The 26715-nt window shown below is 35.8% G+C and overlaps 1 protein-coding gene across 1 annotated transcript in view; it reads left to right on the top strand.

Annotated features, from left to right (window-relative positions):
• Positions 1-26715, top strand: part of TET2 (tet methylcytosine dioxygenase 2) — a 133397-nt gene that overhangs the window by 69641 nt on the left and 37041 nt on the right. The window contains 4 exon segments of the mRNA XM_019416365.2: positions 16033-19487; positions 21133-21223; positions 22626-22719; positions 23357-23565. Of these exon segments, the coding sequence (XP_019271910.2) occupies positions 16079-19487; positions 21133-21223; positions 22626-22719; positions 23357-23565 (3803 nt within the window). The 5' untranslated portion in view covers positions 16033-16078.

Below are 26715 nucleotides of genomic sequence, written 5' to 3'. Positions count from 1 at the left end.
TAACCCATAACCTCTTTTAGGAAAGCAGTGTTGAATTTTTAGGCAGTACTAGAAACGAGTAATGTTTTAACCGTTAAGTCAATACCTTTGAATCGAAAGTATGACAATTCAGAGTTCTGCTTTCTCCATATGTGAATAAAGTACTTTTCCTATTAGGAGACTACCTACCATTTCCTTCTAGCCTTTTTTCCCCCTTAAATAAAATTATTTTAGCTTCAGAGTGTTTTATGATCTTTATTGCTAACTGTGGGTTTAGAAGACAGTGTAAAACACTTCTGCACTGTGAATGTTAGAGTTAGTGGACCTGGAGTTTGGCTAGCATTTCTGGAGCTGATGGAAGAGGACAAGTAGAGTATTTTTAAAGCCAAAGACTAAAACAAATGAATGTTTCAAATATATTTATTTCTGTGTAATTTTTTGCAGTAGATTAAGGGGAAAATTCAAAGGAAATATTATTTTGAATTTTAACAGTCTTTTCATGGGAATGTTGGCGCTTCTGGTTACTACAGTTCTGTAACATATAAGTTAATCTGAGAATTTCTTTCTCTTTATCCTAATTCAGTGCTTATTTTAACTGGTGGATATATCATATTTATAAGATGGTGATTAAAACCAGAGTTCTTATACCCACTGAAAGATGAAAACAGAGAGAAAAGGAACAGGGAAAGCAACTTACAGGGGTCGGCGACATTTTAAGTGGACATTGCTTCAGATTTATATTGTATCTGCCATATTTAAATATAACTGGAATGTAAAAGTACTGATTTGACACAAGTTAAGGCAGAACATTTGGATATTTTTATTAGATTTTTTTGTCTAGGAAATTCTATTTTTGTTCTGTGAAAAATGCCATAAATCTGAAATTATTTACTGATCTATTAGTTTAAAGCTTTTTCAAACAAAAAACTAATTCATCTTTTAGAAGATTTAGTTATAGTCATAAATAACTGATGCATGGCTATGTGTATTGGGCAAGCCAGTGGCCAAATCAGTCTTAAATGCATCATTCAGTGTGACATATGAATTTGATCTGTGTTAGCCCCTAAATAATGCTATGATTGTATGGAAATTATTTTGTAGGTAATTAGTCTTATTTTGAATTTAAGTGGTATTTTTAATACAGACATACGTGGAAGTATATATTTAGTTTTTCTCAATGCTTAGATTTAGTGAGTTTACAATCCTTTTTTTTTTTAATATTCTTTTTTTTTTTCATCCTTCCTGGCATGCTCTATAAAGATACACATCAGTTTATGAATATAGCAATGCTATATTAAAGGAACAGCCACTTAGATTACACCCTGAGAACAGACCTTTCTCTTAACTTTGAAGACATAACTTAAATGGTCTATTTAGCTCATATGAAAAAAAAAAATTAACAATTTTCTGTGTATTTGGGCAAAGTAAAGACTTAGATGGGATGGTTTTATGTAAATAAAATTTCTGCTGGGAATCTGAATTTTCCTGTTTCTCTTAATTTCATTTTTAAAATAACACTTGAGGGTTATTTTATATTGCATTCAACCCTAGTTCTAAAGACCATTTTATCTAATACATGGTGTATTTGGAAAGATTGAGAAGGAAAATGTGTTTACTTCAAGGCTGGAGAAATCTTTGATACAAAATTCTTTCTCCTTTATATATGAGCATAGTACCATTTCTGATATTTAAAAAAAAACATTTTAAAAGCTAAGTTTTCTATTCCTATTGTATTCAATAATATCCTTTATATCACTGTATTTCCTCAACTCTAATCTGATTTCATTTTTATTATTTATACTTAATACATAAAAATGTACCTTATTTCAATCCTAATGCTTTCATTACATTTTATTGTGATCTCATATTGGACAATTAGGAATAGCTTTCTTGATGTGGCACATGGGAACGTAGAGATCACAAAGGCTATGTTTATAAAATTTAAAACTAAGTACTCATTTTTCTCTTAAAATATGTATATATAATAAACATCACTTTTGGCATTAATTAAATGGCTTCTACTCTTAGAATTACCAAGAAAAATTTACTATTAATTACAGAATTATGACTTACTGTTTCAAAATTATTTCAGTTTGAGATTTTGTATCCACTTTTGAATATTTTTTACCAGGACAGAAGAGATTTTGAGCTAAAAACAGGAACCATTTCTAAAGAAGAGTTTGAATAATTAGAATGGCAATATAATTGGAAGAAATAAGATGAAGAAAATAGTTCAGTTTTTATATGTTTAATTTGAAGTTAAAGCAAGACTTGCATATGTACATTGCGTATGTCCTTGGCTCTTGAAGATGGACTTGGAGCTCTTTTATAGCTCTTATGAGTGGTGACACAAATTTATATTCTCCTAGGCCACGGGTTCTCATCAGCACCTCCAGATTTGTGTACATATTAAAATTACACAAAATTATCATATACATGTGAATTAGGGTTTTCCAGGATGTGCGATTCCATGGGATATTCAATATACTCAATAATGGCACGTATCACAGTGCCTTTTTAGAGATCCCATCATCATATTATAGGTTTGGAGGACTTTCATTAAATAAAATTTTAAATTTATTTTTAATTCCCTTTTCCCTGCTTATTCTCTCTCAGCCTGGTCCTTCCTTTTCATTCATATATATTAAATCCATGTGATGTGACTCTGTTCCAATAGTATGGGTATGTATTTGTGTTCACAAACCTACACATACAGACTTATCTGTAATTAATTCACTGTACCCTTATAAAGAGACTTGATAGAGATGTCAGGAAGATCTCACTTCAGGGTGGACACCATTGCCCAAGATCTGTGCTTTAATTTGAAGATCCACTAGCCCAATTTTATCTTCTCTTCAGAGTTGATTGGATTTAAAGAAAGAGACATGTTTTAATCAGACTCACCTGAGATTGGTATTTAAACAGATTTATAGATCTATCAGTTCATAAGCAGGAACTCATATGTGCAATGATCAAAGTATGATTTATATCCACTATCCAAAGTACTTGCATCAAGGGTACCCAGTGTTTCTTGGAGGTAGGGAGTCTTAAGGAATATTTTATTATCCAGATCTCAGTGAAGTCATCCCTGTCCCATAGAAGAATTTGCTTGCCTAGTGACTGTACTCATATCAGCCAATCCAGAGTTTTCCTTTCTAGGACGGTATTGATAAAGAGTGCCAAATCTACTTCTCTTCCCTGAGCTGACCACCCTCCCCACCCCATCTTTCACAGTGTCTTGGAAGTTGGGACAGGTCTCGATTCCTTACATACCCCTGCCTCATATCACCTATGCCAATCTACTTTACTTTTTTTTTTAGCTTCTGTTTACTTATATGTAAAATGAGGTGAAGATTATACCTTCCAGACCAAAAGTAGTCTTTGTGATGACTTATTTCAATAAGACCCCAGTGGATATTTGTCATTGCCAATTTTACTGGATTGTAGCATTTTAGAACTCAAAAAGACCTTCGATGTAATCTTGTTCATTTCCTTCATATTACATTATAGATTTTTTAAATTGTGATGTGTAGAGTTTGTGACTTGCTCAGAAATCCATATCCAGAACTAGAAACCCACTTTCTTATTCTGAATAGCTATTCTCATATGTTTATGTCTTGTCTTGCCAGTTAAATAATTTAAAATCCTTAAAGATAGAGACCATATTTGATACTACTTTTGGATCCCATAGATTGTGTTTTCAGAAGTAAGAAACTAAGAAACTTTTTTGAGGAAAAAAATTTTTTAATAGTCTTTCTGTTTTTATTTTGATACGATTTAAAATGTGCACTCTAATTTTGGATGATCTGAAGTATTCATCAGATCTTTTAATAGAACAGATGATCAAAAAAGATGAGAGTAACAATATGAGGACATTTTTTCTGATGAATATGTGGTTATATGCTATTCTTTTAAAACAGCTATGTAGTTGATGTTTCTCATTTTCCTAATGCTTTACCCACTAAAAATTTACTTTTTTTCTTTTGAGTAGACCAAAATTATTTATATTATAAATGAATGTTGGCAGTTTTTTTTTGGGGGGGGGGACTGGCACATAACTGAAGATATTAGATTGATAGCTGTTGGTGGGTAAGGGGCTTATTAACATCTCCATTATTAATATTTAAGTGGAATATTCATTTTTCCCTTAAGTATAACTTTGTAACACCCTACAAGTTAACTGAAACATAATAATCACTAATTGTTCCAAAATAGGAAGAAGAAAAATAACTAGCTTTTCATGGTAACTGTATCAGATTAGGACAAGACTGGTATAAAGTTGGAGTAGTTCAAGGTTGTACAAAACTTCTTAGAAACACAGATGACATGTCCTTTGAAGCAATGATAGGGAATAAAACACCTTTAAGAAGGAGTAGATTTCATGAATACAATACAGTGCATAATTGCCAAAATGCCTGTGTGCAGGGATCCCTAGTGTAGAGTTTTTTAATGAAATGTTAGGTATGTTATTTTCATGTTGACATTTTTAGAGCCCCTGGCGATGTCACGGTCTCATTGGTTCTAATATAGTTATCTTTTACATCTTGATGGTTTTGCTTTTTTCCATTCTTGATTTTAGGGCTTAAGACATAGAATAGTTTATCCAATAATTTAGAATTAACACATTAATTAAGATCATGTCAGCAAGTTGAAGCTCTATTATATAATTTGGCTCCAAGACTTTGTTCAGATCTATGTCAATGAGACTTACTCTGACTATGACATTCGATACTGCAACCTACAAACCCCTCCCTGGTGCCCTTGATCCTTCATTCCCTGCCCTATTATTTATTCATTTTCCCCTTAGTACCCAATATCTTATTATACCATATAATTTATTCCTTATTATGTTTATTATTTCTCTCCCCATTAGAATATCAGCTCTAATAAAGCAAGGATGTTTGTCTCTTTTGTTCAGTGGCATACTGCCATTGGCTACAATAAATAGTGCCTTAGCACGTAGGGATGTGTTCAACAAGTATTTGTTGAATAAAAGAATGAATACATTGACAGGCTATTTTTATGACTCTACCACTGTCATTATGTAAAGACATTGAGTGATTATGAACCTGTCAGAATTTACACAAAGTTCTTCCATGCTACTAGAAACCATTTTATTGGATTTATGTAACCATTTTATTGGAAAAACCATACCTCAAAGATACAAAAATGAAAGCATTTTCCCTATAATTGCCCATCAAATATACTATGATAGTCTTCCCCCACCCTACTCTCCCTATGTTATCTTCTTAACTAGATTCTGTGATTTTTATAGCATCTTTTGATTTTTATAGCACTTTATTCCAGTCATTGAAATTGAGTCCTATTCATTGTAAAACTCCCAAGTCCAGCCTAATTCAGTTGTCTTCTTCCCCAGCACATGTTTGACCTCTGGCTCCAACACTTGCAGTTAAAAGTGGAAGAGTCTAACTCAAGAATATCTCCACCTGCCACCCATTTTAAGCACCAGCCACTAGAAGGTTGAGCAGTGCTGGGAAGGATGGAAAAGCTTAGGGCTTAAGGTCTCCTTATTCACCTGAATGAGGCTACAAGACTTTGGATGTTGCTCTTTTGGTAGCTGATGTTGACTGGACATTGGAAGCCCTCTGTGCAGCAGGCATTCACATACTGCTTCTCTCTTGACATGCATGGGCTCTTCAGAGGGGCCTGCAGGGGTCCTAACTGCACAGCTCCCTCCTTTTCATCTTTTCTGTCACCTTGCCTATTGCTGCCTTGTCTACAGAATCTACTCTACAATGTCTTTCTGCTGGGTCTGCTTGCCCCAACTGGCCAGATTCTACATAGAGTATCAGCAAGATCAAGCCCAAACAACTACTGTTTCTGTAGTATATATATCTTTAATTAAAAATGTCAAGCATTAGATTGTGTGTAGCCTAATAAGTGTACCCTAGAGGGTATCCTAGTAAGAACAAGCAGCTCACAATTAACAATTCCAATGATAGGCGTGGAGTGAAACTGAAAAATTGGATCAACTTTATATAATTTATGAGAAACAAATAATGCTTGTGACAAAGGACATTTCAAATTATGTTTGATTGTCTTTTCCCTCAGCACATATTAATTTGGCGAGAGTTAGAGACCAGGAGGAATATTCCCAAATTTGAGAAACAACCCCAGAATTCACAGATATGTGGATAATTGAGAACTGACAAATTTTACCAATGAGTAAAATGAGCATGATCTTTTTAAACATGTATTTCTAAACTGTCAGTTGTCTCCACATCTTAAATGCAGACTTCTGTCTTAAGCCTCTTCTCCAATCTTCAGTAACATTCCTTCTGAGTCTCCTCCCTCAAATAATCTGTATGTTATTAAATTTTGTCTGTACTGTTATTTTAGGATAAGGAACAAATTTTAGAACTTCAAACACTGGAATTAAATAGTCACTATTGAGGATTATGAAAAACTTGACAAGATCTCTCCTGTGAGCATGCAACATACCACAGGAGCGATGCTCATGCTTGTCATGGGTATGCAGCTACTTGTACTTCCGGAAATGCAAGAACTTTCTTAGATTTTGATATGCTTGTGTGTTCACTGATCCTTTTTCAAGAGAGGTGAAGTGTTCACAGATTCCTTAATATTAAGGTTGAAAATTCTTATAAGATGAGAAATAAAAGTCAGTTTTGCCATGAAAATACTGATTCACCTCATAGTTTACATACTTAGTGCATATATAAAGCATTATATTCCAGGCTTAACATATAGCTTAGATACATTAATTTTGCTGTTGAAAATATATATTTTGGACTGGTTGACTCTTTACCTTTAATTTTTTTGTTTTAATATTAGCATGAAGCTAATAAAGAATAGTTTTTCATTTCATGAGTAATGCCCTATAAAAAAAACTGCTTACTACCAGAGTGATGCTTAACAATCATACTAATATTATTTATTAATGAAGAAAGAAAGTCAAACTACATGGAATTTGATAAATGCAGGAGATAGGGATTGAAACCAACATTTTGATGAGGATTTTAGAGCCCTATCCTTAGAGATGTTTTAATAGATAATACTGAGGCCCATTGTCCTGCTCATATCTTGAAATAAACGTATAATTGACACAAATTATGTCCCATTTGGGTAGGAAGACTCTAAAATAGATCTGGAGATTAGTACCATCTATGCAAATAGTCAAATATATCATCGTTATTTAGCGTTTTCTATGTCAATAATTGATTAATTTCTTAATGCCCGAATTACCTATAAGGAAAAGCCTGTCAGTGGACATATTAGAAACATACACAGTCGTCTCCTAAGGTTGATGCTGAATCACATGGACTTTAGTAGATACAGTCCCTACAAGTAACTGCTTTTAAGAATTTTTCTCCAATAATTTGCTTCTGTTAATACACAGGACTCATCTGATGATGGCAGAATGTTTTATATATTTTTAATATTAGTATATAAATTTAAAGTTTTTTATAGAAAAAAAAACTTCACTGCTTTATAGTATGGCAACTATGCAAATCTATAAATTGATTCTTTTGTCTCCTTGAAAAAAGCTGACATGAGATTTAAATGACGTGTATTTTTTTCTCTTAGAACAGTAAAAGACACACTACCAACAAAATCAATAAACCAAAAAATAAAAGCAAAAACAGAGAGCCCTCTTCACAAATTTTGAGCATCATCTACAGCTTTATGTGGTGAAAGATACAGCTACCATTCTTGAGTGATTCAAAAAGAGTCAAATGGTGTTGAGCTAAATTACAACCCTAAATGCATATTGGTGAAATGAGATGCTGATCCATTTGCACACTAATGTGCTATTTTTAAGTCATGCATCATAGCATCTTCAAAGAGGCCTGTCATAATTATGATGGATTAGACTGCAGAGTCAGTCCTAGATGCAGTAATTGTTTCACAGATGCTGCCTATGTGACTTGAATTCATAATAAATTATTGTCAGAGAGGCGGGAGAAGGAATGAAATCAAATACCAAAGGAAAACTGCTATAGCTAAGCCTGTTTTGGTCTTAGGAAACCAAAATGTTAGCTGCTAGTCAAAAGACCAGTATTTTCATAGAAGTTTGTACCTCTGACATAGAAGTCGAAGGGTGACATACTTGGCATTTTCAGTCTCTGTCTCAATATCTTACTTTCTTTCTTGCTTTCTTTCTCTCTCTCTTTCTCCCTCACATAGCTTTTGATAAATTATGCTCAAGCATTAGCTGAAATCATAGGGTGACCATAACATATTTTTGCATGTTCCTATATATTATATTACCTGGTGATAATTTGACCTTTAGAATTTCCAACAAAGTTGGTGATATTTATGGCTGATAAAACTATTCTTTTACATTCCTTAGAAAGCCGTATTTTATGGGAAATATTAGACTATTAGAATAAAGGGATAAACATAAATAATATAACTAATAGGATCTGAATTGTGATATTTTAGGTTGTGATTTAATTGACATCTGTCATGTAGGTAAATAATTTCTAAATCTGCCTCTTTGGGCTTTCAAAAAATTCCAAAGCTAATTTTAGAATTTGGATGTTATATTTTGTCCATTTTTTTAGTGTTTATTTATTTTTTGAGAGAGACAGACGATGAATGGGGGGGAGGGCAATAGAGAGAGGGAGACACAGAATATGAAGCAGGCTCCAGGCTCTGAGCTATCAGCACAGAGCCTGATGCAGGGCTCAAACCCACAAATCATGAGATTCTGACTTGAGCTGAAGTAGGATGCTTAACTGACTGATACACCTAGGCACCCCTTATTTTGTCCATTTTTAATGTTTAGGTCACATTGCCTTTTTTTTTTTTTTTAATTTTTTTTTTTTTTATGTTTATTTATTTTTGAGACAGAGAGAGACAGAGCATGAACGGGGGAGGGGCAGAGAGAGAGGGAGACACAGAATCTGAAACAGGCTCCAGGCTCTGAGCCATCAGCCCAGAGCCCGATGCGGGGCTTGAACCCACGGACCGCGAGATCGTGACCTGACCCTAAGTCGGAAGCTTAACCGACTGAGCCACCCAGGCGCCCCTCACATTGCCTTTTTTGATAGACCTATGAAGAAACCTCATGCTGTCCCACATAATCAAAAATCCTGTGTGTGTGTACAATTTAAATAATGAGCTATTTATTGCATTTTGATTAGTGAAGATAACTGTTAAAGCAGCTAAGCATATGCCATGTCTTTTCCTAGGTTAAGAGTTCAGTAGTCAGAACAGTTTCCATAAGTCATTTGTTGAATATTACTCAATTTTTAGAACAATGTACTCTACCAAGTTTTTTTACATAGTCTCCTCTGTACTTGATGACTACTGATATATTCTACTTAAGACACTAGTTCTTCTGCCTCAGTGATGTTGATAGACATGCTGATGAGCGTTCATTGTTATCCTTTTAAAACTGATTTTGACTTAGTGGGATGTGTATCTCTTTCTTACTAAGGCAAGAGAGAATGAAGTTAAATTTCATGCGACAGATGTGGGTTGATGGTATGCAGACCCTGACAGCTAGTGCATTTTCCTTCTCCTATAGCCTGTGGCTCTTGAACAGTCATACTACTTTACCATAACCACAGTCCAGGGTTAATACAGGACCTATATATCTTTGTGTTAGCTCTACTCCATAGCACTTGCACTGAGTGGGGATTCAACTAATGCTTGACTGTATGTACAAATGAACTAATGAGTATTGAGCTATAATTCTCTCAGTGACATTACCAGGGAGAGTTATAAATTGTCCTCAAATATTTTAAGGAAAAAATGATCAGCAACCCAGCATTGATTGCAGAAGGAATCCAGAAAGGTGGCAAAGAAGGGATCAGAATAACTGTAGCAGTTTCAAATTCCATGTGCTAAATGTTTACATTTTCTTTTTTATCCTTTTCCAATTAAATGAAGTGGTACTTTGAAACACATGCAGAATGCCCTTAATTGTGCCAATAATTACAGGCCTACAGACATGTAAACAGAATCCTTTATTTTTTCATCCTAATCCTAAAAAGACTCAAATGTTGGTGAAATGAATTTATTAACAAATTAAAACCTTCTCCCTGAACTATATATTTTTCTTGATATTATGGAGCTACCAGTCTAGCCCCTGTGGGAGGGATTATTTTGATGCCTAACCTTGAACAAATCATTCAGTTTTTACATCTATAAAATGAGAAAATGGAACCAGATCCTTTCTTATACTCTGGAATGTTTTATACGTTGTTAGAACCATCATCATCACATATTATTACTCATTTTGGATACGTCATTATAAAATTTCTTAGCTTTCCAAAAGTTTAAAAGGCAATTCAGTAAATTCTGAAACAGAGCAAGAGTTTCTGTTGTCCAGTACTATCCTGGATATAAGACTATCAAAATAATACGTCATGTATTTGATCTCGGGGAACTTTTTATTCCATTTCAAAAAAAAAGACAGTAATAACATTGGTTAATATTTTGGTAGCTCTAACAGCAGTGTGTTAGAACCAGCTCATAACAGTTTGTGAAAGCAGATTGTAAAATGTTCAAGAATTTTGTGAGCTGAAGGTTGACAGCTTGAAATCAGCCATGACCCATAAGAGTATACCTTAAAGAATTCATTTTAAAATTGTATCTAATTACTATAACATGAAATATTGACACCATGAAAAACATCCTCAGGTAAGCTTAACTAGTCATCCATACCAGATTTACCAGAAGCTCTTCTGACAATACTCTTGCATATAAACTTCTTAACAATTTTACAGAAAAAAATGCCTTAATGTTGATTGGACAGTGTCCTCTTAGGTGAGTCACTGTCCTTATTGTAAAATTGAGACTCCTAAAATAAAAATTCTCTCTCCTGATTTTTATAGATATAATATTATTTGGCATAAGGTACCATACACCAAACCTCCGAGAGCTAGCATTACTTTAAAAACCATTTGAATATTTATTTGCACAAGGGAATATTATCCCGTATATTACAGTAATTAAATGTTCTCTAGTATAAGACAAAATAAAAGATATTTTATCTCAATCCCAAAGAACTCAGCTATGAGAATTTAAAATATTTCTAATATCACCTATAAGACCAGATATGAATGAATAAAAGCTATTTGTATTTCTAGGCTCTGAGAAACGAAAGGAATGTCACACAAAAATCTCTATGGTGAAAATTTACATTCATTCAAAAAGTTTAACTTCAGAAAAATTTTTCTTTTTTCCCTTAAACTTGTAAACACAACCTATTAACTCAGTTTTCAATGATTACCATGTAGATATCTATAAAAAAAAATCATCTTAGAAGATTTTTTTCTTTTATATATAAATTATTGACTTTAGTAAGCTTGGGAAAACTTTATGTAAGTGACACTGTAAAGATAGCATCAATACCTTTTAAATATTTCTACAACGAGCAAAATTAACAGGTCTCATTTCTTCTTTTTTTTAATTAAATAATGCTGAAAGAAAGAAAGAAAGAAAGAGAAAGAAAGCTCACCAGTGTTAGTATAAAATCACCAGTGCCAGCATAAAATTAAAAGTGTGCTGTGCAACGGGATTACTGCATCATGTAATATTATAGGATATATACACACACAATGTGATTTGGGACACATCGAATTGGAACAAAATTTTTTTTCTTCTTTTACAATGACACGTTATTGTTAAATCAATAAATTTAAATATGTTCAAAATTAGATTCATAAACCAATTGCAAATAATCCTCAAAAAATTATCCTCCTACTAAAATGAAAAAATACCATATAATTTTCCTCCTCTCCTTATAAGTTAACCATTTAACTTTTCACATACAGTGGTTGTACTCAGTAAAGAAATTGCTGTCACAGACAGAATAGTTCTGCTAATAGTTTAGTATTTAAAGACAGCTATTGTGTTTAAAGCTCCATATTGAAATAAATTTCATTTTAAGTCACCTTCATTTCTTCTTAGGAACTCTTATGCTCATAAAAGATTTGCAAACTCCATCTGTTGTAATTCTGCCTTTGACACTGCAAAGAATATCCAAATTATGTGCAATAGATCATAATAAAGAATAATGTGTTAAATGCTTATAGTACTTTATATCTAGAAAATTAAGAAGAACAATATATATTATATATGGAGTCTGCATGTTTTATATAATACATAACATAAATGTATGTGTGTGCATGTAAATACATTTTGATTGGTATGAGTGTAAATTGATTTCACAGTTGCCAAAAGAAAGCATTATTGTTAAAGTATTTGGAAAGCTAGTTGACCTAGTCTCTAAACAATTTATCTAGGCTTATTTCTTTTTTCCTTAATTTCTGAAAAGCGGTAGTGGCCCTGATTTTGCAGAAACTCCTTATATCAAACACAGCAAAGCAATTTTCATGATTCTAGAACTAAAGTTTTTTTTTTTAATTATTAAGAATTATTGATGATTAAGAGTATTAGTCTAAAAAGAAAAAAAGTATTAGTCTAGCTTAGAGCTGTCCAATAGAAGTACAACATAAGCCCTATGTGAAGTTTAAAATTTTCTCGTACTCACATTAAAACAAATAGGGGCACCTGGGTAGCTCAGTTGGGTAAGTGTCAGACTTCAGCTCAAGTCATGATCTCATGGTCCATGAGTTTGAGCCCCACATTGGGCTCTGTGCTGACAGCTCAAAGCCTGAAGCCTGCTTTGGATTCTGTGTCTTCCTCTCTCTTGGCCCCTCCCGTACTCACGCTCTGTCTCTCAAAAATGAATAAACTTTAAAAAATTTTTTTTAAAAAGTAAAAAATTTTGGAACAAGTGAAATTGCTTTAATGATATATTTTATTTAAAATATCTACAATCTTATTATTTCAATGTGTAGTAAATATTTTTAAAAGAGTTATGTTCTTTTTTTTGGTCCAGTGTTAGTTACACTTATGGCACACCTTAATTTTTACTCAGCATATTTCAAGGGCTTAACAGCATATGTAACTACTAGCTATGCACATCTAGCCCATCTCAACATTTAGTAGGAAATTGGTCTAACAGAAATAAAGATATCATTTTGCTCTGTTGTTTTCTTTGTCCAGTAGGAATTATGACTTTTTAATTTAAGTTCTATTTACTAATTACTATACCTGCCTAAAAGTTACAAAAACAGTAATAAAAAGCAGTTTCCTTCCCAGTGCTATTCTCTAGACTATCTGTTCTGTTTCCCAGACCCAAAATATTATTACAAGTGTGTTGTAAATTCTCCCAGAGCTGATTTGATACTTATTTTTGTAACTGTACAGGTTGTGGCATTCTTATATAACACTGTTCTTCAGCTTGCTGTATTTCATTTAATTACTTAGAAGTACTTGCACCTGAAAATATAGGTTGTTGCCAACCATTTGCTATTGCAAAAGATTGTACGTACATCATTTAACATATATATGAGCATATTTGCTAGATAACTTCTTAAAACTGAAGTTTCTATGAAACTCTGTAGATTATTGCTAAATTGCTACTACTGGTATTTATACTAGTTTTCATTCCCAAGAACCACACAAGGGAATGTCTGTTTGTTTCCTCACATGATTGCCAACATTGTGTATTATCAAACTTTTGACCTTTGCCAACTTGAGAAAAAAATTGTATCTTGTTGAAGTTTTATTATATTTTTTTTATTTATGGGTGATCCTAGATATCTCTTTAAATAAGAGCCATTTGCATCTCATTTTCTGTGAACTGTCCATGTCTCTTGGTCATTTGTATATTCAATGACTGGTCTTTTCCTTGTCAATTTGTCAAAGTTCTGTATATTAAGCAAAGTTTTATATGATTTTTAACTTTGCTTATGAGTTTATTTTTGCATGCATACATTTTACAGAGTTTTACAAATAAAACTAACAAGCTTTACTTAAATAGGTCTTCTACATTTCTTTTTAAATTTATTCCTAGTGTTTTAAGAATATTTTTCCTGTTACAGTATTTTATTCCACAAAAGTTTCTGACTGGTTTTTGCTTTTCTATAACAAGGCTATTGATTTTTGTATTCAGCTACTTTACTGAATTCTCATAAACTGCAACAGTTTTTCAGTTGATTCTCTTGGTTGACCAGTATACAATCTTATTATCTATAAATGATAACTTTAGTGTTGCTTTCCAATGTTTATATCTTATTTCTTTTTCTATTTCATTTGTCTTGGTTAGTAACCACTGACTATTTTAACAAAGCTTTTTTATAGCCCAAAGGGAAAATAGTCTTGATTTTTTTTTTTCCTACTTACATCCTTAAAATAAATGCGATGAGAAAAACTGAGAAAATAAAGCGTGCCTGTATTGTGAATGGGGCCGAATTCACTTTGTAGGATGGATTATTTATGTTTTTTAGTACTCATTTCTTCTTGCACTCTAATCATTTGGACTTTGAAATCTCCATGAGTATTTGCCTTGGAAATATTTGAATTAATGAGTGAATGAAGAAATGAGCAAAATTATATCAATTGCTCACTCTATACTAAGCACAAAAATGAACAGAGTATTCTTTTTTTTTTTTTTAAAGATTTATTTATTTTTGGGAGAGTGCAAGGTGGGGAGGGGCAGACGGAGGGGGGCAGAGGATCCAAAGCAGGCTCTGCACTGACAGGCTGACAGCAGAGAGGCCAATATGGGGCTCAAACTCATGAACCATGATATCATGACCTGAGCCAAAGTTGGATGCTCAACTGACTGAGCCACCCAGGTGCCCCAAAAATGAACAAAGTATTCTTAAGTTCACAGTCCAGTGTGCAAACAAAATAAAATTGAGTATGATATGTTCAGCAGTAGACCATATACAAGATATAGAAACAACATAGGAATGGGTGTGATTAATTCTCTTGGAAAATCAAAGAAGGAATCCTAGGGGAAGTGATATCTGAGACCATTTTAGAGGGACGCGTAGGGATCACTGGACAAATCTCGGGGCTACAAAAGCATTCTAGGCCAACAAACAACAGCATGAATGTCTGAAACAGTTACCATGTTTGGGTATTTATAAGCTATTGTTATAGTTGGAGCTTCAGATGTGAGAGGAAGTAGGAGAGAAAAAAGAAATCTGCCAATGAAAAACCATTTATATCAGGCAGGAATTGTCAGTAGAAGTGGGCAGCCAGCCCCTGTGGAAGAAGACATAGAATCACTTAGAAATGACATTTTATAAACTACACTTTTTACCCCATTCCATTTCCTGGGAAGTTAACACTAAAGGGAGCATGCCTGGTCTTTCAGGTGTGTGGGTGAAAGAGTTTGAGAACTACTGATGCAGGCAATATGGAGCCATAAAGTGTGTTAAAGGAGAATATGACATCAGATTTGCACTGAGAATATTCCCTTTGGTAACAATTTGAAGGAATCTCGAAGGACTGGAGAGAAGACAGGCTGGGCTAGGGAAGAAACCTTTTAAAAAGCTACTGACTGCAACAGATAATGAAGTGAGATAATATTGGTCTGGCTACCAAGTAGCAGTGAAGATAATTCAAGGAATATGTAGGAAATGGAATTAATTGGATATGTAAAATACTAGAGAAGAAAGAAAGGAGGTAGTCTTTCTTGTTCTTAGCATTTTTACAGAAAGAATTTGGGAAGGAAGTTGATACTATTTACTAATGCAGTATGAACTTACCACTTTAGCTGATGATTTTAATTATCTTTGTTCTCGGGGCGCCTGGGTGGCGCAGTCGGTTAAGCGTCCGACTTCAGCCAGGTCACGATCTCGCGGTCCGTGAGTTCGAGCCCCGCGTCAGGCTCTGGGCTGATGGCTCAGAGCCTGGAGCCTGTTTCTGATTCTGTGTCTCCCTCTCTCTCTGCCCCTCCCCCGTTCATGCTCTGTCTCTCTCTGTCCCAAAAATAAATAAAAAACGTTGAAAAAAAAATTTAAAAAAAAAAATTATCTTTGTTCTCTATGACCATGAATATTTGAGAGCTGCTGGGAAGACAAGAATAATCAGATCCTGAGTAGTTATTGGTTGTCCCTCTGAAACATGAAAAGGAGTATCATAGTTTGCTAAGTCTAGGAATTTCGATACTATTAAGGCCATGATTATTCTCTAAGATTTATTATTAGTGTCAGATATGTATTAATGCACTTCAATTTCTGTTTCCATGCTCTTTAGAATTCATTCAGAGGGCAGCCTTGTGGATGGCCCCGAAGCAAGCCTGATGGAACAGGATAGAACCAACCATGTTGAGGGCAACAGACTAAGTCCATTCCTGACACCATCTCCTTCTCCCATCTGCCAGACAGAACCTCTGGCTCTAAAGTTCCAGAATGGAAGCCCATTAACTGAGAGACCTTATCCAGAAGTAAATGGAGACACCAAGTGGCAGTCTTTCAAAAGTTATTATGGAATACCCCATATGAAGAGAAGCCAGAATAGTCGCGTGAGTCCGGACTTTATACAAGAAGGTAGAGGGTATTCCAGGTGCTTGCAGAATGGAGGAATAAAACGCACAGTTAGTGAACCTTCTCTCTCTGGGCTTCATCAGAACAAGAAATTGAGACAAGACCAAAAGGCTAATGGAGAAAGAAAGAACTTCGGGGAAAGCCAAGAAAGAAATCCAGGCAAAGGCAGCAGTCAACTGAATGTCTCCGACTTGAGTGATAAGAGAGAATCTGCAAGCTCTGTAGTCCAAGAAAATGCAGTTAAAGATCTCATCAGCTTTTCAACACATAACTGCAGTAGGTCTGAAAAAGCAGAGCTTCAGATTCTGAAAGAGCAGGAGGAGAAAAATGCTAACTACCATGACAAGAACATTATATTACTTCTTACAAACAAGGCAGTGCTAATGCCTAATGGTGCTACAGTTTCTGCCTCTTCCATGGAAAACACACATGGTGAACTCCTGGAAAAAACACTGTCTCAATATTATCCAGATTGTGTTTCCGTTGCGGTGCAGAAAACCACATCTCACATACATGCCATTAACAGTCAGGCTACTAATGAGTTGTCCTGTGAGATCACTCACCCATTGCATACCTCAGGGCAGATGAATCTCCCACAGACCTCGAACTCTGAGCTGCCTCCAGAGCCAGTTGCAGTGGTGACTGAGGCCTGTGATGCTGACAAAGCCAGTAAGACAGCTGCAATGGTAGGGACCTGTCCCTTTCAGAAACCAGAAACACAAAAATCAGTTTTTGAGATATGCCCGTCTCGTGACGAAAACAGTAATATCCAAGGAACCGCAAATCTAGTATCTGGTGAAGAATTCTGTTCAGGTTCCAGCAGCGATTTGCAGCCTCCTGGTGGCAGCTCTGAACGGTATTTAAAGCAAAATGAAATGAATGGTGCTTACTTCAAGCAGAGCTCAGTGTTCACTAAGGATTCCTTTTCTGCCCCTACCACACCACCACCATCACAATTGCTTCTTTCTCCCCCTCCTCCTCTTTCACAGGTTTCTCAGCTTCCTTCAGATGGAAAAAGCACTCTGAATGATGGAGTTTTGGAAGAACACCATCACTACCCCAACCAAAGTAACACAACTCTTTTAAGGGAAGTGAAAATAGAGGGTCAGCCCGAGGCACAGTCATCCCCGAGTCCTAATCAATCTACACGTGTAGCCAACCACTCTCTGATGCTACCAGAAAGGCCTCAGAATAATTGTGTCAACAAGAATGACATGCGGACTCCAGGGACCGTGACTATTCCCTCATGTTCTGAGAAAGCGAGACAAATATCAGAACGCCTCAAGCATAACCCACCAATTCTTGGTAGCAGTGGGGATCCACAGGACCACTGCCAGCAGTTGATGGGACACAAAGAGCAAGATATTCCGAAGGGTCGAGACAAGGAACAAACACGAGGTCTTGTGCCCCCAGCACAGCCCTATCTGAAACCAGGGTGGATTGAATTGAAGCCCCCTCACTTTCATCAAGCAGAATCCCATCCAAAATGTCATGAGACATCACTGCGGTCAGTTCTTCAGTATCAGTCCAACCCCTCCACTCAAATGACCTCCAAACAATACACTGGAAATTCCAACCTGCCTGGGGGGCTCCCAGGGCAGGCATACATCCAGAAAATAATGCAGCCAGAGCAGAGGCCACAAAGGTACCAAGGTGAGATGAATCAAGGGCAGTTTCGAGGTACAGTGGACCAACAGCTCCAGTTCCAAAAACCCTCACTCCAGGTGCACTTCTCTAAGACAGACCCTTCATCCGAAGCTCACGTGCAGTCACTGTGCACCCCTAGGTTTTACTTTCAGCAAAGACCAGATCCCCAAACTGAGAAACTCATGCCCCCAGCATTGAAACAGCACTTGAATCAGCAGGCTTCGGAGACTGAGCCATTCTCAAACTCGCACCTTTTACAACACAAGCCTCACAAGCAGGCAGCACAACCGCAACCATCCCAGAATTCACTTATCGCTCAAAACCAGCAGCAGCAGCAAAAATTACAAATGAAGAATAAAGAACAAATGTCCCAGACTTTTTCTCACCCCCAAGGCAACAACGATCAGCAAAGAGAAGGATCATTCTTTAGCCAGATTAAAATGGAAGAATGTTTCCGTGGTGAAAATCAGTATTTGAAATCAAGTGAGTTCCAGACTCATAATAGTCAAATGGGATTGGAGCAAGTGCAGAATATGAATAGTAGAAATTCCCCCTATGGTCAGACCTTGAAATCAAATACAAGCAAACTACAGATTTCTTGTTCGAACAATACACACCTAGCTCCAGAAAATAAGGAACACACTATCAATTCTGACCTCTTTGCAGGAAACAAGACTCAAAATTTGCATCACATGCAATATTTTCCAAATAATGTGACTCCAAAGCAAGATGTTCTTCACAGGTGCTTTCAAGAACAGGAGCAGAAGCCACAACAAGCTTCAGTTCTACAGGGATATAGAAGTAGAAACCAAGACATGTCTGGTCATCAAGCGGCACAACCCCCTCAGCAAAGGTACCTGATGCATAACCAAGCAAATGCTTTCCCTGTGTCTGACCAGGGAGGAAGTCACCTTCAGACCCCTCCCCAGAAGGACATTCAAAAGCATGCTGCTCTACGGTGGCACCTCTTGCAAAAGCAAGAACAGCAGCAAACACAACAACCCCAAACTGAGTCTTGCCATAATCAGATGCACAGGCCCATTAAGGTTGAACCTGGATCCAAGCCCCATACCTGTATGCGCCCCATGGCAGCACAACCAGAAAACAAAATGTGGAAAAAGGTAACTAAGCAAGAGATTCCACCCCCGAGTTGTGATAATGTGCAGCAAAGGAGCATCCTTGAGACCATGGAGCAACATCTGAAGAAGTTTCAGGTCAAGTCATTATTTGACCATAAGGCTCTAACTCTCAAATCACAGAAACAAGTGAAAGTTGAAATGTCAGGGCCAGTCACAGTTTTAACTAGACAAACCACTGCTGCAGAACTTGATAGCCACACCCAAACTTTAGAGCAACAAGCAACTCCTTCTGCAGAAAAGACACCAACCAAAAGAACAGCTGGTTCTGTTCTCAATAATTTTTTAGAGTCACCTTCCAAATTACTAGATACTCCTATAAAAAATTTATTGGATACACCTGTCAAGACTCAATATGATTTTCCATCATGCAGATGTGTAGGTAAGTGCTAGAAAAGTACTGAGACACATGGTGTTTATCCAGAATTAGCAAATTCATCTTCAGATATGGGATTTTCTTTCTTTTTTAAAAAATCTTGAGTCTGGCAGCAATTTGTAAAGGCTCATAAAAAGTCTGAAGCTTACATTTCTTGTCTTTAAATTACAGATGCTTCTGCTGTGCAAGAGAGAACTTCACTTACATTGTTTTTCCAAAAACTTAAAACAATGTGCATGCTCATTTTTCCTCTAATAAAACCCTTTAAAATATAAAGGTATCAGTTTTAGATTAATCTGTTTAACTCTTTGTACATCACCTCCTGGAGAGACACCTAGACAGTAAAAACATCTATTAAAATGAGAAAATAACTGCTAATATGTAAACTCATGTAGGAGCTTTTTAATATGTATTAATTCAAGGTTGAATGTATTAGTGGTTTCACAACATTAATTTCTACATAAGTGGGAAGTTATTATCTTCAATCTTGGTGAGTTGGGGGAAATTGTAATGCTGACGTTCTGAATACTCATGAAGTTGCCCTTTCTGCCTTGATAACCTTGAAATATTGTACGATTTATATTCATTTTGATTCTATTTTCTCTTTAAAGTCTTATCTTCTGATAGAAAATATGTTTTTTTCCTTTTCTTTTTTTTTTAAACAAACACCTTTTTAAAAAAAAATTCAGGATATGTAATAGGTCCATTGGAATAGGGAAACCATCTTGCCAATAGATGCATAAATATATGTATATATGAAGACTTTATTACAGTTCCTCAACTTGGACACAATAGAAGACATTTGAAAAAACAAATGTTAAACTAATGTGGCCAATGGTCCGCCCGCCTTTCCTTATTCCTCTTACAACGGGACACCCCACATTTTATAGAAGAATGGAGGGAGGATCCATACTGCCCCTTTGTGTGGTTAATATTAGGTTGCCTCAGGGGTGCAGTCATAGATAACATTAGGTAAGTTCTAATCATCTGCAGTTTCTTCTATCATCCTAACCTCTCCTCCTACTTTCCATCTTTGGTAGTTTACAAGAACCTCTTCCTTTTACCTGACCCTCTCTCCAGTATTTTCTCTCATCAAATTATTCTCAAGTACATACAAATATGGGTCTGGATTCAATATTCTTATTTTCAAAACTCAGCTATTAAATGTTGAGGGGAAACAAGAGGAGAAAAAGGTAACTTGACAATAAAAACTGAGCAATATCCTGGGGTGAGAGAAGACAGGAAATTTTATTTTTAATCTTTTAACATCCAAGTATCAGGCAGGCTTCTAGTTAGCTATAAAATTTTGTTTCAATTCAAAAAACTGAATTTTAGTTGGTATTACATATAACCTAATTCCCTCACTGTTTTGTTTAGTTCCACTTATTTTGTTTAAAATAAATAATTTCTTATTCCGTATCTGAAATGTAATTTAATATATTTTTATCCAACAGCCAGCATGTACATATACTTAATTATTTGGCACATTTTCTAATAGATTAGTCCATCAATTTATTCATTTTAAAGAAAAAAATGTTTACAGTCACATTTAGGGCCCTTAATGTGCAGTTGGGGGATAAGCTTTGTGGATGTAGCCTTTATATTTAGTATAATTGAGGTCTAAAATAATAATCTTCTATTATCTCAACAGAGCAAATTATTGAAAAAGATGAAGGTCCTTTTTATACCCATCTAGGAGCAGGTCCTAATGTGGCAGCTATTAGAGAAATCATGGAAGAAAGGTAATTAACGCAAAGGCACAGGGCAGATTAACGTTTATCCTTTTGTATATGTCAGAATTTTTTCAGCTTTCACATACAAAGCAGTAAACAATTGTAAATTGAGTAATTATTAGTAGGCTTAGCTATTCCAGGGTTGCCAGCACTACACACTGTGCTATTCACCAGAGAGTCACAATATTTGACAGGACTAATAGTCTGCGAGCTGGCACAGGCTGCCCACTTGGAGATGGATGCCAGAAAACCCAGGCACGCACAAGAACCAGCCAGCCAGCCTGCCAGGCGCAAGGGTGCTGGCACCGGCTGCAAAGACAGGCCCCACTCTGGCTTTCCCACTTGATGATAAAGGGTCGCAGAAGAAACAGCGGGGAAATGTGACACAAGAAAGGAGCCGTTGAGTTAAATTCACCTAGAGCTGTAAACGAGTAGTTCCCTCTAGGGACGTTATCCCTTAGTATGAGCAGAGGGTAAGTGTGAGATGCTGAATAGAAAGAGAGAGGATTCTATTTATAGCTGCATTTTTTTTTTTTTTTTTACTGTTAATCACAGGTATGCAAGTATTTACCTGAATCTACACAGTTAGTCCTGCATGTAGAAGACTCTAATGAGTGAGATAATCAATGCAAAGAGAAACTTTCATATTGGTATCCCCAGCAGTGAGCTGTTACTGTGCTAGGGTGCCTTTCTTTAAGAGGTAGGCAGTGTTATCATTAAAATATATTAGGAGACGTTCTGGGCAGCAAGGACATGTTTTGTATCATTCTTGCCCAATTTACAAATTATTCGTTGCTAATTAGTATGTAGAAATTCACTAAATAATCATCTAGTAGCCTGGCAGATACCCTAAGTGCCTTTTGTTACTAGCAAGCAGTAAGTAGTGCCTTGGTCCTAAGGAAAAATATAATCTATTTCTAGAACTATCCTATATTTTCAAAATTGCTGAATGCTAGTGATTTGTGAACCATCTTTTTAAAAATGTTAGAGATTCTTTGAGGAACAGTTCTAACTAGAATCTATTGTGATTCCCCAAGTTTTAAACTAGCTAAATTTAGTAAAGGACAAAAACCAAATAGTAATATGTCTTAGAAGACTGAACTTAACAAACTTAAAAAAGTTTTGTGCTTTGTGAAATTATGTCTAAAAATAAGCTTTCCCATTATTTTCACCCAACATATAATTTCAAAATAGTTCATTACAATTATCCATATATTTTGATACTGAAGAAGTATAAAGCTTAAAGTCTGTTATCCAGTTTGCTTGGCTTAGACCTATTTTTTAAAAATAAACCATTCATTTCTCAGGATGTGGTCATAGAATAAAATTATGCTCAAATGTTCAGTATTTTGGTTGCCTCAGCTTCATTTGCTAATTTTATGTGTGTGTGTTTCTGTGGATTTCTTTTAAGGTTTGGACAGAAGGGTAAAGCTATTAGGATTGAAAGAGTCATCTATACTGGTAAAGAAGGCAAAAGTTCTCAGGGATGTCCTATTGCTAAATGGGTAAGTGTGACCTGATGAGGCCTTTGATCTTCAGTCGTGGGCATTTTGATTCATTAATCTAACTCTGAGAATTGGGTTACCCAGATCAAAGAGTCATTTATGCCGGTTGAAATGAACATTGCTTATATTTATTTTGTGTCATCTCTTAAAGAAAAGGCAGATTAGTTTTTAAGCCAGGTACAAACTGTATTTAATTGAAAGAATGTAATAGCGAAGACGAGGTCCATTCAATTTGCTAAAAAGTATGATTCTTCCTGGGATAGGAAGAAGTCACCCTTAATCCTTTAAATACCTTCCATTAATCTTTATGTTGTCATTTTTGAAAGCCTTGAACTTTGTGAAAAAAGACGACCATGTCTTCCATGTAGCTCTAGCTTTAATGTAGGGGGCATTGCCCCCCACTGTACTGGGCACAGTCTGCTAAACATTGCACGGTTTTGCATCCCGCCTAATTCTGACCCCACCGTATAGATGGCTAGCAAAAGGCAAGTTGCAGGAGCTGGCAAACATTGCCCTAATTGTGACCCAGACATGCAAAAATATACGTACATAAATCAATGCTCTCATCTGCCACAAGTGACCCTTGTTTTGTTTTGGTTGGGGTGGGGGTGTTGGGGTGGAATGGTGACCCACACAGGTGGTTCGCAGAAGCTGCAGCGAGGAGAAGCTACTATGTTTGGTGCGGGAGCGAGCTGGCCACACCTGTGAGGCGGCTGTGATTGTGATTCTCATCCTGGTGTGGGAAGGAATCCCACTGTCTCTGGCTGACAAACTCTACTCAGAGCTCACCGAAACGCTGAGGAAATATGGCACTCTCACCAATCGTCGGTGTGCCCTGAATGAAGAGTAAGTGATGCCTCCCTCTCTTTCCACTAAGCAAAACCTAATTATTGGTTTGTGGGAAGAGAGTTGAACCTGCATTTGTACATTTACTAAATGAGGATCGAAATGCCTGTTTCCCAGTCCTGCAGTAGGAAGTCGTATTTGCTAACACGGGTAATCCGAGGCGATTCCATGAATTATTTTGTACCTTCAGACAGCGTAGACATTTAGTTAGGAGCAGCTTGCTGCAAGTCTGAATGTCCGTACCCACATGAACTCAGTTGTGCCATAAATTTGAAAGTATCTGTGTGTCCACTTGGTGCATGTGACAGCCCTTTGTGTGGCTGGCAACCACATTAGTAAGTATTGACACCATTTCTGTGTTGCAGTAGCTGAAGCAGAAAGTAAGTTCGATGAGAAATTTTAGGATTCCCAGGTCAAGGACCTTAATGTAGCAAACGTGAAAATATAAGGCTTATAGAACTTCTGTAGAAACAGACTGATTCAGACTTCAGTTCAATCAAGTTTATCATTTTCACAATACCAATAAAAATTGCTTTCATTTTTACTGCTACTAAATAATCAAGAAATTAGTGGCTATTTATGCATTATTTTCCAGGAATATAAACATTTGGAACAGAGCCAGGGGTATGCAGTTAAATATATTTAGTGCATCCAAGGACTAGTATGTCTTTGTTTGTCAACCTTATCCAGTTTAGGAAGTTTAAATCTTCACTTGGAGAAAGCTTCATTTTTATTCTTCCTCTGCTATTCCTATATAACATTTTTTTAAAAAGAGTATGGGAGAATTCACAGTGCTACACTGAAATGCTACAGTGTAATTTTACTGACAGCTGGCTCTAAAATAACTTTTTAAAAATGTTTATTTGTTTATTTTGGGAGAGAGAAAAAGCACTAGCAGGGGAGGGGCAGAGAGAGAGAGAGAGAGAGAGAGAGAGAGAGAGAGAGAATCCCAGGCAGGATCCACACTCAGCGCGGAGCCCTACACAGGGCAATCTTCCAACCAACCCTGAGGTCATGACCTGAGCCGAAATCAAGAGTCTGACACTTAACCAACTGAGCCACCCACGCGCCCCAGTTCTAAAATTCTTTTTAATTTTGCATTTCTTCCTTTAGTCTCCGTTCCTCTGCGTTCACCAAACTGCAATATAGTTTACTGAATTTATAGAAATACTATGCCACTCATTGCAACATCCCATTGTAACCTCATTTGTTCCTTTGGTGACTATTATTCTGACTACTATAGCTTTACTAACATGGTTAGTAAATACTAACATGGATTCTCTCTCTGGGTCATGGGGGGTATGCAAATCAATTATAAATAATATGTCTAAGAAAGTTACTGTTCACATATCAAAGGTGGGGACGTGGCTTCCCGTGGTAGTTATGATCCAAAAATCTCATGTATGTGTGTGTGTTCCTCACTGCCATAAATCCACTTTTATAATTGATGTGTTGGAAAGTGGAAATCTGGTTCATAACATATGACTCATAAACCTATGATGGACAGCTTTATGTGTAAAATACTTTTCAGTTTACCCTAATTTCCCTTGCTCCTTCTTTAAAAGATGTATTTAAATGCCTTTAATCAAAGAAAATGAAGTTAAGGCACCTTGAGATGATGTCCCTGATAGCACTTTTCTCAGGAATTAACTATCTGCCTTGTTTTTTAAAGCAGACTTCCTTTTAGACTTGATGGCTTGAACTTCTAAACTACTGAGGAACTTCTTGTGAAAATAGCAGTGTTTTAATTTAAATTTCTTGAAGTTTCATGCAAACTATATTTCTTATTTTTTTGTAATTGATTTAATTTTCAGTTATTATATATCTGGTATTTTTCCCCTGAAGGCTTTTCTGTAATTTCTATAAATGCCATTGCCTGTCATGGAATCTGACATATAGAAAGAAATTCTGTCAAGAACTTTCCTAAATTGTATTATTTTGCATTTAAAATCCATGAACAGTAAAAGATTGGGCCAGGATCTAAGAAAAATTACAGTGTAAGTGGTCTAAATAAGAGGCGAGTACAAAACTATTGAAATATGTGTTTCAATGATTAAAACATTTTAAAGGCCAGTCTGCATACTTTTGCTTCTCTTTGTCTGGAATTCCATCATAAGGGTGAGTAATTATTTAGACTAAATTTTAGCTTGGGGCTAAGAGTGTTTAGAATAATTCTCAAAAAACAAAACAATGTACTTAACATACACAATTAAAACAGACACCAATGGCAATAGAGACTTCATTCAGATATAGCTTTTGAAGTTTCTAATACCCCATAAAATACATTTTATATTTGGCAGAAGTTAGAATTATGACTTTGCCAAAAACAGAGGATAATCTCAAATTGGGGCTGCTGACTCAGTTTAATATTCAAGGCTGTATGAATCTCGTCACCGAGTTCTTACAAATCCCAATGCCTACATGCACCATAACCAACCACTGTGAGTCCAGAAAAGAACTCTCAGAGTAATCTTTCAGTGGGAAAGTCAAAAATGGATTTTTACATTTCCTTTGAGATTAACCAGCTGTTTCTCCTTTAAAGATTTCCCTTTGAGATTTCCATTTTATGACTAAGCCTAACCAATATGTTTTTGGCAAGTTAAGAGTTGTGGGAGTGTCATTATAAGAAAGTCAAAGCCAGAAATGTGTTTTGCCGTGCTGGGTGATGTTAAATGTTGTGTTTTTTTGTTTTTTTTTTAAGCTAACTTTATATTATAAAAATTTTCAAACATGCATAAACGGAGGAGTGCAGTCTAATGAATCCCTGCGGACCCGTTACATAGCTTCAATACTTATCAACATTTTATCAATACTATTTCACATATTTCCCCTACACTTCCTACCCCCACTGCCACCCCGACAGTGTTTTAAAGCAAAACACAGATACCATCTCTAACAGTGTATATCTCTAACAGACAAGGATGTTTTTTATAAAACCTAGTTACACTGTCATTTTCATTCATCTCAAAATTGACAGTGATTCTTTAATATCTTTTCATGTCATGTTCAGACCATATTTAGATTCCTAATTGGATCTTTTTCAAAAAATAATAATAAAAAGCAAAACTATATTGCCAGCAAGAAAGCCCATACCTTGTATTTGATTGAGGCTTTTGAGTGGTACCAGTTCATGCCTATTGTCTTGCATAT

The sequence above is a fragment of the Panthera pardus genome, unplaced genomic scaffold (genome assembly GCF_024362965.1).
Source record: "Panthera pardus isolate Hobbes unplaced genomic scaffold, ASM2436296v1 HiC_scaffold_13, whole genome shotgun sequence".
Lineage (NCBI taxonomy): Eukaryota > Metazoa > Chordata > Mammalia > Carnivora > Felidae > Panthera > Panthera pardus.
The sequence above is the reverse complement of the archived record's forward strand: the minus strand, read 5'-3'. Positions and strand labels throughout refer to the sequence as shown.